Genomic DNA, 13,032 nt, shown 5'->3' on the forward strand with positions numbered 1-13,032 from the left:
ACACACACACACACACACACACTAAACTGAACATTACACAACTACACTCAAAAATAAAGCTTTTAAAAGAGTTTTTCCCCACAGTGATGCAACAGAAGAGCCTCTCAGTGATCAGTTATAAGATCCTTGTTATTCTGAGTGTGAAGAACCTTTAAATAAACTAAATATCTGTTTTTCCACTTTAAAGAATCTTTGCCAATAAACAACCTCTATTTCTAAGAGTGGATAAACAAGTGATCTAGTTGTACATTTGTTTAAAAAAACTTGTTTTGCATTTGCATGGATTTAGTATGTTGAATTTGAGGAAGTAACTTACTATGAATTTTGTAATATTTATATTTACATTGATACACATCTGCCATGCAAAACAGGCCGTTTGTTTACTGACAGCGCAGTCATTCATTAAGGCGGAACGTTTTAACCATCGAGTGCAAACTTGCACTAACAGTGACGAGGAGTTTTCATTGACTTATGTTTTTATTCATATTTTCCTCTTTATTGTCACACATCGTTTACACAAGAGTGTGACGGGGAAATTCTTCGGTGCAAGTCTCTGTTACACGGCAGTATAACAACACGGTATACGCATAATTAACAATATACATAAATAACAATATAAACATTTGAATAAAGTGCAGTGCAAGGGTGTGTGAGGTGTGTTCAGGAGTCTCTCAGTCTACTGGGTCAGTGTCTGGGTCAGGGTCGGGGTCGGGGTCGGGGTCAGGGTCAGGGTCAGGGTCTGGGTCTGGGTCTGGGTCAGGGTCTGGGTCGGGGTCGGGGTCGGGGTCAGGGTCAGGGTCAGGGTCAGGGTCAGGGTCAGGGTCAGGGTCTGGGTCAGGGTCAGGGTCTGGGTCTGGGTCAGGGTCAGGGTCAGGGTCAGGGTCAGGGTCTGGGTCTGGGTCTGGGTCAGGGTCAGGGTCTGGGTCTGGGTCTGGGTCAGGGTCTGGGTCAGGGTCTGGGTCTGGGTCTGGGTCTGGGTCTGGGTCAGGGTCTGGGTCAGGGTCTGGGTCTGGGTCAGGGTCAGGGTCAGGGTCAGGGTCTGGGTCTGGGTCAGGGTCAGCCAATGATATTTTCTATTCTCACAAAAACTTTTCTGTGTTTTACTAGGCGATTTTAGGTTTTACGGTCTTTATTGGGATATTTGTTGCACACAATGTTGGCAAAACAAACCTGGCAACAGCATCAATCCAACTGAGTCTGAAATGACATTTGTAAAGATATTTCCGAAATAAAAAGCTTACTTTCATAGTTTGGATCCGTTGAGCCAAGAACAGATGCTGGTTCTGTAAACATCGTACTGACGAGAGAAGAAAGTGATAAATCGCATGGTTGTATTCCTGCTTATTCCACATTAATACACACATAAAGTGGCTTTACCGAGTGTCTTCAGGCCTTTCCTCAGGTCTCCAAACTGAAGTCCTTTAAAATGTCCGTCTAAAGCGTCCTCCAGGGTCTGTCCTCTCTCCAACTCCAGCTCTTCCAGCACTGAGCACAGATACACACACTCGCATCACACACACTTGTTGTCCTTAACCTCACAAGTATTAGGGCTCCAACTGTTCCTATGTTACGAGGATCTGCATGTCAGCAGCTTTACTGTATGGAGGACACAAGAAACACACGACTGCCAGCAATGACTGATGTTAAACTGAACAACTGAAACTGATAAAGAAGAAGAAATATAAAGGCCTTTATACCGTATGCAGAACATCTATTTAATACATGAATCAAGGCATCTTCACTAATACTAATCTTTCACATTTACATTTGTTGAGTAAAGGCATTATTTACTGTCTTTATGAACCATTTTGCTTTCGATTAAATGTTGAAAAGCAACGGTTTTCCAGATATATCTTCTTCTGGAGACATTTTCCACAGCTAGACCAGAAACACACACACACACACACACACACACACACACACAGTCGAAACGCACCGATTCTGAGATGATCCGGGTGTCTCGTGGTGAGGATTTGGATCCAAACATCAACTGAAGGCTTCTTGTTTTTCAGCTCCTCAGATAAAGTCTGTAAAACAACATACAGTAATAAACCGATGCTCTTCCTCAGTGTTTCTGTCTCGTTTTCCAGCACAAATATCCAAACATTCTTAAATCAAGAGACATTTACTGGAGAAACACACAAAAATCATGCAAATGAAGTGAGTTTGAGCTTAAAAAAAGAACAAATATCTGTCAGTGCAGAACTGATATCAGTCACCCTGTGAACTGAGCTGACATTTCAACAATCTGAATCCTATCTCTGAGGTCACCTAGAGGTCATCTAGAGGTCATCAGACGCAGTGAAGCGGATCAAACAAAGCAAAGTCAACATCACAGGTTGGAAAGTTAAACCTTTATCAGCTTCATCTCAGAATATGACCTGACACTGGGAATGCAGCGACTCTAAACGCGCGAAAGGAACGTTTCAGCCCAAACTGAGGAATCTGATGGATCTGATAATACATGGACTCACGGCTGTGTCCTGGTCAATAACTCCTGGCCCATTCTCTTTCTGCAAAAGGACAGAGTGAACATCATTACTTACACAGACCATAAAACGGGATGTTGAAATAGTGATGACTGATCTACACAATGAAATAGGTTTTGTTGTAAATGTTTAACAGTGTGAGTCACCTTCAACAACGCCACAATGAGCTTGCAGAAATCTCCACTGGATTCACTGATCAAGTCTTTCTCCAAATCCCGCTTAAACTCTGTTAAAGTCACAATGATGAAACATTCAAACTCAGACTAACAAAAAAGCTATGCAATTACCAGTTCTTATTGAATGGAATGTTTTAGGGAAAATATAATAAATGCACTACTAAACTAAAAGTTTGTGGTCAGTAAGATTTATTTTTAAAACTAATTCATACCTTTATTTAGAGTGGATTGATCCAAAGTGACAGTAAAAATAATGTTACAAAAGATTCTACTTCAAAATAAATGCTGTTCTTTTGAACTTTCTATTCATCAAATAATCCTGAAAAATGACAGTTTCCACAAAAATCTGAAGCAACACATCTGTGTTCAACACTGATAATAATCATAAATATTTCTTGATCATCAAATCCTCATATTAGAGTGATGTGTGAAGGATCATGTGACACTGAAGACTGGAGTAATGATGCTGAACATTCAGCTTTGATCACAGGAATAAATTACACTTTACTGTATATTCACATAGACAATGTCATTTACATTGGAATAATATTACACTGTTTTTATTGTATTTTCATTCAAATAAATGAAGCCTTGGTGAGCAGAAGAAATAATAAAAAAAATCTAACTGACCCCAATATTTTGAATGGAAAGTTTATTACATCATACAAATATATTTAAAAATGACTGAATTATCAGTTTTCTCAAAATGTCAATTCCATTAAAAGCATTTTTGTGGTTTGACTGTGAAAACCACCAATAATAATAGACAAGGCTTTTAATTGCATTTATTACATTTTTGTAAATTGTTCTTAAAGCACCTTGATTGTATGTAGTCTTGATGTCGGAGAGCTGCTGTGGCGTCCTGGTGCACAACACCTCTAAAAGAGTTTCTTCATCTGTACCAGCACCCTAAACACACACACACACACACACACACACACACACACACACACACACACACACACACACACACACACACACACACACACACGGATACAGTCTGAATGGATGTGGATCTGTAGTTAAATGTATAGTGATCAAACACACACACACACACACACACACACACACACACACACACACACACACACACACACACACACACACACACACACACACACACACACACACACACACACACACACACACAGGCACTATTAATGCTAAACCTCCATGGCTTTGCGCAAGCGATGGGCCTCAAACTGCTCCGGGATCATCATCAGACCGAGTATCAGAGACTGTAGATCACCGGAGAGAACCTTCTTCAGACTCGCCTGCAGTTCCTGTAACACACACACACACACACACACACACACACACACACACACACACACACACACACACACACACACACACACACACACACACACACACACACACATTTTGCCTACTCCTCATGATATGAATTTCACTTACTCTTTATGGGGATTATTCATTGACTTCAATTGATTTTACACAGAGTTAATACAATGTTCTGTTCCCTAAACCTAAACCGTATCCTCAGAGACATCCCAAAGCAATTACTATCACCAGTCCTTTTAAAATCCATTTTGTAGTGGTTTATCATCCTCCGGGTCAGCTGGGCACTTTCTTGGAGGAGTTGAATATGCTATTCTCATCCTTACCTGAGGATGGTACTCCTCTTGTAGTCCTTGGAGACTTCAACATCCACCTACAAAAACCTCAGGCTGCTGATTCCCACACTCTGCTCGCCTCATTTGACCTCAAGCAAGTGTCTACTGCGGCTACTCATAGATCAGGAAACCAATTTGACCTTATTTACATGCGCTACTGCTCCACTGACCATACATTGGTCACTCCACTGCACAACTCCACTGCATTGGTTCAGGTCTTCCCTCTCAGTGCTGGGACCACTTCTCTTCTCCATCTACATGTCATCACTAGGATCTGTGATTCAGAAACATGGCTTTTCCCACCACTGTTACCTATCAGAGCTACACAACTCCTTGTCCAAGCACTTGTTCTATCCAGACTGGACTATTGTAATGCTCTCCTTCCAGCATCACTGTCAATCCTCTGCAACTGATCCAGATGCTGCAGCTAGAGTGTGTTTATCGAGCCAAAGAGACGCACGTCACTCCTCTCCTCATAAACCTAAACTGGTTGCCAATTTCCACTCGAATCAAATTCAAGGCACTGATGCATGCCACTATGATGTATTATATTACTTGGTCACTTATTATATTATTTGGCCACTATAAAGCACAAGGACTAGTTTTTGGTGATTTGGAGATAAATTAGTTTCTTGCTTACCACTTGTGAGACGTTCTTGTAGACGCGTGCCAGAGATTGTCTCTGAGCATTACTGCGACTGGTTATTATTCTCACAATGGGGCTCACATCTTTAACAAAAAGATATGGTAGTTTGAAATTAAAACATTTAAATATGACAGAATGCTAGCAGTCGGACAATTACTACACTGTAAAAAATTTCTAACCCTCCCAAATCAAAAATTTCAAGTGACCGATAACATCTAAATTTTTCAATTGGCCCAAGTAAAATTCTGTAAATTATAAAATTAAATTTACAGATTTTCACTTGGGCCAATTGAAAAATTTAGATGTTATCGGTCACTTGAAATTTTTGATTTGGGAGGGTTAGAAATTTTTTACAGTGTACCACAATAGTCATTCCTATAAATGAACCTTTCTTCTCCAGAGCAGCGCGAAGGATGGTAACATCTCTCTCGGGACGGAAATTCGGGAAGGGCCGAACGGATCCCAGCGTTCCCCACCACATGCCTTCAGTCTGAGGGATGAGAAACATACATGACACGGGCGAAAGTGTAGAAGAAAAAATTAGGGATGCATGACATATCGGCCACCATATCGGTATCGGCCGATATATGTTCATTTTTAATGTTATCTTTATCGGCCCAATAAGAAAATTTGTCAGAGATATTAAAGCTGATTAATAATGGATTGTTTCCTTCAGCTGAGACGCTTCAGATGCGCACTGTTCAACATTATGGTTTATTGCTTGAAATATGATTGGAATCACTTCAAAAAAGGAAAATACAGTTAAGTGCAACGTTGTCATAAAGGCTACATAAAGTTATAATAGGATAAAATATATAATTGTGAGCTTGGGACATGGCTTATAATGATGAAACTTTTGTTTTTGTAATCAGGCTCTCAAAAATTATATAAAAATTTGGATTTAGATGTATCAGCCAATATATCGCTTATCGGCTTTCAAATATAAAGAATTATCGGTTATCGTTATCGGCCAAAATTTTCATATCGGTGCATCCCTAGAAAAAGTGGTATTGAGAAGATGATTCACGGCAAACAATGCTCCTAAAGTATGACACAACAACTGATACAGAGTAAAAGAGTGCAGATACAGACACTGACCATCAGAGGAGACGAATCCTGTGAGTTTGACATTTTCTCCATCGCAGAACTTATCAGCGAAGGAAGTTATGAAGTCTGGAGGAAAAACAGTCCAAGTGTTTTTAACTAGCATCTACTAACATTTAAATTAATAATTTAATACAATGCATTTATGTGTAGATGAATGCTTCTTGTGCTTGTATTTAAAAAAATACCTGCATGTTTTAACTTCTCTAATTACATCTCTAATTACACTGTTGACCTCTTCACCCACCCATAAACCAGCAAACCATTCCCACACCGCAAAACATCACGCTCTTCCTCTTCCTCGTTTTCCAGCACAAATATCTAAACATTCTTAAATCAAGAAGCAAAATAACTGAAGATATTAAGTCTTGTTGTCTGAAAAAATCCTAAAAATCAAGTGAGTTTGTACTTAAAACAAGAACAAATATCTGTCAGTGGAGTCAGAAAAATAATCTAGTTTTCCCTTTGAAAGAACAGATATTTGTTCTTGTTTTAAGCTCAAACTGATGATTGTTTTTTAGAAAACAAAGCTTCATATCTGAAATACTGAAGGTGTTTTACCTGTTGAAGTGTGTATGAATCTCAGTCTGAGATCGAGTTTCAGCTCTTTTATAGATGCTGGATCTTATCAAACTCAATAGCGCAGGATGAAAACTCAATGTTTTAAAAGGCTTAAAAGGAATAAACCTCTCCTGCTTTCCATACGCTGTAGTTCTCAGACGCGTCTGATGCAAAAAACCCAGTAGAAACCGTCTCAAACCAAACAGAAGATCTCAATGGCTCAGATTAGATCAGATCAGATATCCCATCATGGGTGTAACCTGGACATACGCACAAAAACCTTAAAAACCTGCAGAACTGGAAGACTCAATCGACTAGATTCCTCCCAAAACAACCTTTTCTGAATCACAAAGATTCTTCATATGAAAATTCAAAAGAACATGTTTAGATTTACAGTGTCGGTGGTAAAGATGCAGCGTAAAACAGGTTGTAATTTGAGAAATGTGAGAAGGTGTTGTTAATGTCAACAGAGCTGAACTTTATCGTGTAAATAAGCTCAAGTCAAACACAAGAAAGATCAGGAGAATTCTCCACCTGAAAGAACAACATTGGCTTTGGGTTTGTGGAGATCTGCATGCTTCTCATTCACACAAACCATTATCAGACATCTTTACACATCACAAACATGCTGGAATCTCAATGATCGCATCTGATCTCAGAGCAAATGCTACACAACGTCACACAGTCCCTTGACAGAATGTAAAGATTCCTCAGAGAAGTTAAAATGAATAAAAAAGCACTAAACAGAGAACAGGGAACGTTGTGTCAAGGTTCTCTCAATGTTATGAACAAACATTCTTCCAGTAATGTTAATAGAACATTCGTTCAAAGTTATCCGGTCTTTACAGTTTTTTACGATTGTTATGACAGATTTTTCAATACTTTTAACAATTTTCCAAAACTCTTAACACAGTTAGCACTACATCCGTCTGTTTAAGCTATACTATTAACACATTTCTTGTTGCTTTAACACAAAATACATACAATTAACACAAATTTAAAATGCTTGAACTTCTTTTACACACAAGCTCAAACAAGACCAAAACAATGGATTTTTACTGCCAAATTTACCAATGCTTTCACACTGTATGTCAGAACAGATAACACCATGCTCTAGACCTAACCTTACAGGCTAAAGTCAAGGTGAACAGCTGCTTATATTGTGAATTGAAACACAAATATATCCCCTGTATTTTTATTCCATTGCTACTGAGAAACAGCTGATTGAAGTTATGCAAATACCGTATGGGACAATGTGGCATTCCACCATTCCCGTCTAGTCACAGCCTGGTTTGACGCCCATCAGAGGATGATGTCCCTTTTCCTTGCCCCTTACTTCTCTTTCCTCAACCCCATTGAGGAGTTTTCTCAGCCTGGAGATGAAAGGTTTTTGACCATAGTCCACAGGACCAAATGTCCCTCCTGCAAAAGATGCTGCATACCAAGACATCACAGCTGAACACTACCAGGATAAGGCAAGCCAAAAGATTCTTCCCAAGATGCCTTGCCAGGGAAGATATCAGGTGTGATGTGGATGAGAACGTGGACAAATGCAGAAGACCGGGCAGATTAGAAGATGGCTTTTTCTGTTTGTATATTTTGTATTTTCACATACAGTAATACTGTAAATGGCAGCTATATTGCATATTTTTGTTATCTTGCAGAAATGTCCTGTTGCAAATAAAGCCGTTACTGCAGCAATTCGGTCTCTGTCTTCTTTTTTTCATAAACCATACATTCTATAAAGCTACTCCAAGAAGGGTCATTTATTTTGTTGTATTGAATTTCTGAAAAAAAACAAAAAAAAAAAAACAATGCATGCTTTTACATTACAAACAAAACAAAAATGTAGAGCAACTTCAAAAAAAAAAAAAAAAAAACCTGCAGTGCAAAACACAATCTATGATCAATACAATATACTGTCTGTTGTATAAGGGCATACCTGACACATTTAAAATAATGCAGTTTCTGGAATTTCAGCTGATGATAGTGTTTTTTTTTTTTGTCATTGTGTTATGATTGACTAAATGTTCCTGTTGGAAGAGAACATGTGTTAATGTTTTGAATAATTATTAGATTTTGAAACATGTTTGCAGTGTTTTGTTAGACATAGTGTATTGTGTTAGTGTATTATTGTATTTTGAAAATGAGTTTTGGAGTTTAGTTTACAATGTGTGATTTTGAGCATGAAATTAACCGTTTTGCCAATTGTGTGTTTTAGGTGTGTTGGTGCGTTAAGAGTTTAGGAAACTTGTTAAATGTATTGAAAAAACTGTCATAGCGATTGTAAAAAACTGTAATAATGTTCTCAATACATTAGCACAAAAACATTATTCATAAATCATTCATAAAATGTTTTTCAGAAACATTTTAGTTATTTAAATGTAACTACTTGCTTCCGAACATTCAGAGAACTTTCAAAAGTAACGTTACCATAATGTTTGAAGAATGGAATGTTCTCCAAAAAAAAATCCTGGACGTTTTGATCATTCACAAATAACGTTTTCATAACGGAGCAGGAACATTAACAAAATGTTCTTGGCTGGGCCTGCATATGTATTCTGATACAAGTGTGTTTTATCAATCGTTATAGGAAACTAGATGAGTAAAGTTTGATGTTGGCTTGAGAAAGCCTGAACGCTTGAAGTACATTTTAGCAGACGCTTTTATCCAAATGAGAGCAATAGAAGCAGTGAAACTAACAGTAGGACAACAATATGCAAGTGCTGTGACCCTTCTCAGTTTAATCCACCGCAGTACATGTTGATTTTATTATTTTTTTAAATAGGAGTGACGTGTGCTCTCTTCAGCTCGTTAAAGACCACTCTAGCTGCAGCATCTGGATCAGTTGCAGAGGATTGACAGTGATGCTGGAAGACCAGCCAGGAGAGCATTACAATAGTCCAGTCTGGATAGAACTAGCATTTGGACAAGGAGTTGTGTAGCTCTGATAGGAAGGGCCTGATCCTCCTAATGTTGTCCAAGGCAAATCTGCAGGACCGGGCAGTTCTAGCAATGTGGTCTGTGAAGTTCAATTGATCATCAATCACAACTCCAAGGATCCTGGCTGACCTTGATGGAGTTATGGATGATGAAACTAGCTGAATGGAGAAATTTTGGTGTAGTGTTGGGTTGGCCGGGACCACAAGTAGCTCTGTCTTCACAAGGTTTAGTTGAAGGTGGTGGTCCTTCATCCAGCCAGAAATGTCTGTCAGGCTGAGATACGATCAGCAACCGTTGGATCATCAGGCTGGAATGAGGGGTAGAGTTGTGTGTCATCAGCGTAGCAGTGATAGGAAAAGCCATGTTTCTGAATGACAGATAGACATGTAGATGGAGAAGAGAAGCGGTCCCAGCACTGAGCCCTGAGGCACTCCAGTAGCTAGATGATAACAGTGATGGGAAAAGCCATGTTTCTGAATCACAGATCCTAGTGATGACATGTAGATGGAGAAGAGAAGCGGTCCCAGCACTGAGCCCTGAGGCACTCCAGTAGCTAGATGATAACAGTGATGGGAAAAGCCATGTTTCTGAATCACAGATCCTAGTGATGACATGTAGATGGAGAAGAGAAGCGGTCCCAGCACTGAGCCTTGAGGCACTCCAGTAGCTAGATGATAACAGTGATGGGAAAAGCCATGTTTCTGAATCACAGATCCTAGTGATGGCATGTAGATGGAGAAGAGAAGCGGTCCCAGCACTGAGCCCTGAGGCACTCCAGTAGCTAGATGTTACTGGACACCTTACAGGTGTACACCTTACAGGTGTCTTAAGATGTCTTAGACACCTCACCCCTCCACGACCCCCTAAAGGACCTACCTGAGAGGTTAGACTTGAACCATTGGAGTGCGGTTCCCGAGATGCCCGAGAAGTAATTGTAAAAACTTGAAGTGTGTAATAGTTTAGACAGAGAGAGTTTTAAAAGTTTAAAGTCTTTAAACTTGAAGTACTTTTAAGTTTGAATGTCAAAGTTTGAAGGTTTTAAGTCTCTCATATAAATAGTTTGCTATGCGGTTGCTAGGGTACTCAGGTGGTTGCTAGGGTACTGCTGTGTGGTTGCAAAGAGAAGATGAAGAAGAACAAGAACTACAATGAATTCTGACATGATTTTGTTTTACAGTTTTATTACAAAATTAAAGCCACTCCCTGTTACATAATATTTCACATTATCCTTAAAAATAACATTTACACATATTAAAGTTTCTTGGTTTTCCAAAGACATGGTGATTTTATACTGACTCTGACATCAACACACGTTTTGGTATTAAAAACAAACCCGGCAGGATTCAAGCGAACAGCATTTGCAGCGGCTATAAACTAATCGCAGATATCGATATTAAAGCACACAAACCAGAATATACCCAATATGTCAAATAACATGAAGGAAAATAAAATAACATAAGTGTGTAAACAAACAAAATGAGCAGAAATGAAAGAATGCTTCGAAAGTCACTGGATTCATATATGAAATCTGAGGGAAAGCACTATATTCAACAATGTGATGCATATGGAAAATATCTGTTTTTTAAGTGACTTTATAAAGGTTAAACCACCAGCACCATCTTCAGTGTGTACATCGCAAAATGACCTGTAGTTAATATTCATGTTTTATGTGCAAATAAGACACACTGGATGCAGGCGTGAGCTCGGGTGACCTCTGACCTCTGCTCTCATTGGTGAATGTATCGGTTTAATCTCTTCTGCACAGGATAAATTCTCTTCATCTGTGCGAGAGAATGAGTGTATGTCAGAGTGGGCGGGGTCAGAAGGAGAGGCGGGTCACATGATCATGAGAGGGGGCGGGGTTAGACAAACTCCAGCTCCCACTGCTGGCTCTCTCGCTCCTCATTCTGCTCTCGGATCACCAAATGCTCTCTGTCGTATGTCTTGCCTCCTGTAAAACAGAGGAAGTAGATTGCCACATGGTTTTTACACAAATGTAGTTTTTATGGAAGCTTAAAGTCTCTGCCATGAAATAAAAAATAAAAAAGGTAGTTTTGACTTTTTCTAATATAAACTTGCAATTGCAGAATTGAGAGAAGAAAAGTTGCATTTGCTCTTTACGTTTTTTATTCCGTGGCGGAATCAAGATTTCATAAGTTTAGATTTAGTTTTGAGTGATTGTCAAATAACAAGGATATTCACTTTTGGTTTCCAATATCAAGATTTTAAGTTGAACTCCGTAGTGTGAATGCATCCTTGCTGAATAAAAGTTAACATTTCTTTCTTTTAAAAAACAAACAAAACAAGTAGCGGTTTATTGTGTGTGTTTTTACAGGTCACCAATTTTTTTTCTTTTAGTTTTTTTGTTGCTGTACATTTAGTGTAGTGGAATAATGCAGTGTGACAAATAAAAATGTAAAGTATTCCTCAAACACAGTTAACATAATTAAAAACTGCATGCATAATAATTATGCAAAGATCAGAAATACAAACGTGACCAAAAGTTTGTATGAAGTATAGCATAACACTCATTTCAGATATTCTTACATTTTTGCATTCTAAACTAAAATTCTATATTTGATTTATTAATAACAAAATTAATAAAATATGTTTATAAAATGTAATATTTCTAATAATAAAATAATATCAAAATCAAAAAATAAATGACTAGTGTGTTAAAGCTTGTTCTCACCCTTGATATCCAGCACCATCCCAGGGAAGGTGTTGCTCTTGATTTGACCTTTGACCTCTGCGCTCCAGGTTTGCACCGGCACACGCGTCTCGGTCCACAACACCACTTTAGCACCGGACTCCACGTTCCCCATCACCTGAAGACTCGTGCTTCGGGCCAGCTGACACACACACACACACACATGAATAAGTACACAATTGAAGCGTAAGTCAAGTCACATTTATTTATATAGCACTTTATATATATTTGTATTAGAGGTGGGCATAGATTAATTTTTTTAATCTAGATTAATTTTGAAATTAATCTAGATTAATCTAGATTAAAATGGCTCATTTGAATTCTGCCGAAGGCATTCAGAATATGTGTGCTACCCAAATAATGACTATAAAAGTAAGTCTTTGAGAACGGGTTTCTCAAGCCAGGTGGCGCATTAGACCAGGGGCTCATCTCCTGTTTCCAAAATGAATCACAAACTGCTTGAGAAAGCTGTTCTACTCATAGACTGTAAAAGGTTATTACTGTACTGTTACTGTCCGTAGGCAACATTAGGTAGGCCTATGTTATTATCAACTACTATCGGCTATCAATTAGGGATGGGCGATATGGCCTAAAATCCATATTGTGATATACATTGCAGCCTCTTGCGATAACGATATATATTATAATAAAACCATTTCAGAACAGGTCACACAGACCCTGCTAAACAACTGCTAAATGTTTTTTTTTTTTTTTTAAGGGTGTATGTAGTTTTGAGAACATATATTGTGCAAAACTGTAAGTACACAAC

The 13,032-nt window shown here is 38.6% G+C and overlaps 2 protein-coding genes across 3 annotated transcripts in view; both read right to left on the reverse strand.

Annotated features, from left to right (window-relative positions):
- The window catches only part of anxa14 (annexin A14), a 9,331-nt gene extending 2,297 nt beyond the window's left edge, over positions 1–7,034 (reverse strand). The window contains exons 1-11 of one of the 2 annotated variants that reach the window (XR_014629233.1): positions 6,611–6,824; positions 6,044–6,118; positions 5,333–5,435; positions 4,940–5,028; positions 3,835–3,948; positions 3,484–3,574; positions 2,636–2,715; positions 2,475–2,513; positions 1,937–2,027; positions 1,378–1,485; positions 1,242–1,297 (exon numbers count right to left, since the gene is read on the reverse strand). Coding sequence is in view for 1 of the 2 variants with exons in the window: in XM_084424319.1 (XP_084280445.1) it covers positions 1,242–1,297; positions 1,378–1,485; positions 1,937–2,027; positions 2,475–2,513; positions 2,636–2,715; positions 3,484–3,574; positions 3,835–3,948; positions 4,940–5,028; positions 5,333–5,435; positions 6,044–6,085 (813 nt within the window). In the remaining variant the exon portion in view is untranslated. Of the gene's footprint in view, positions 1–1,241; positions 1,298–1,377; positions 1,486–1,936; positions 2,028–2,474; positions 2,514–2,635; positions 2,716–3,483; positions 3,575–3,834; positions 3,949–4,939; positions 5,029–5,332; positions 5,436–6,043; positions 6,119–6,610 lie in introns of both variants that reach the window. The other variant, XM_084424319.1, reaches the window with a different exon arrangement.
- Positions 7,035–10,708: 3,674 nt separating this feature from the next.
- Positions 10,709–13,032, reverse strand: part of crybg2 (crystallin beta-gamma domain containing 2) — a 56,990-nt gene continuing 54,666 nt past the window's right edge. The window contains exons 21-22 of the mRNA XM_084423675.1: positions 12,246–12,405; positions 10,709–11,504 (exon numbers count right to left, since the gene is read on the reverse strand). Of these exons, the coding sequence (XP_084279801.1) occupies positions 11,416–11,504; positions 12,246–12,405 (249 nt within the window). The 3' untranslated portion in view covers positions 10,709–11,415. The remainder of the gene's footprint in view (positions 11,505–12,245; positions 12,406–13,032) is intronic.

Source organism: Rutilus rutilus (assembly GCF_951802725.1).
Source record: "Rutilus rutilus genome assembly, chromosome: 11".
In the NCBI taxonomy this organism is placed as follows: domain Eukaryota; kingdom Metazoa; phylum Chordata; class Actinopteri; order Cypriniformes; family Leuciscidae; genus Rutilus; species Rutilus rutilus.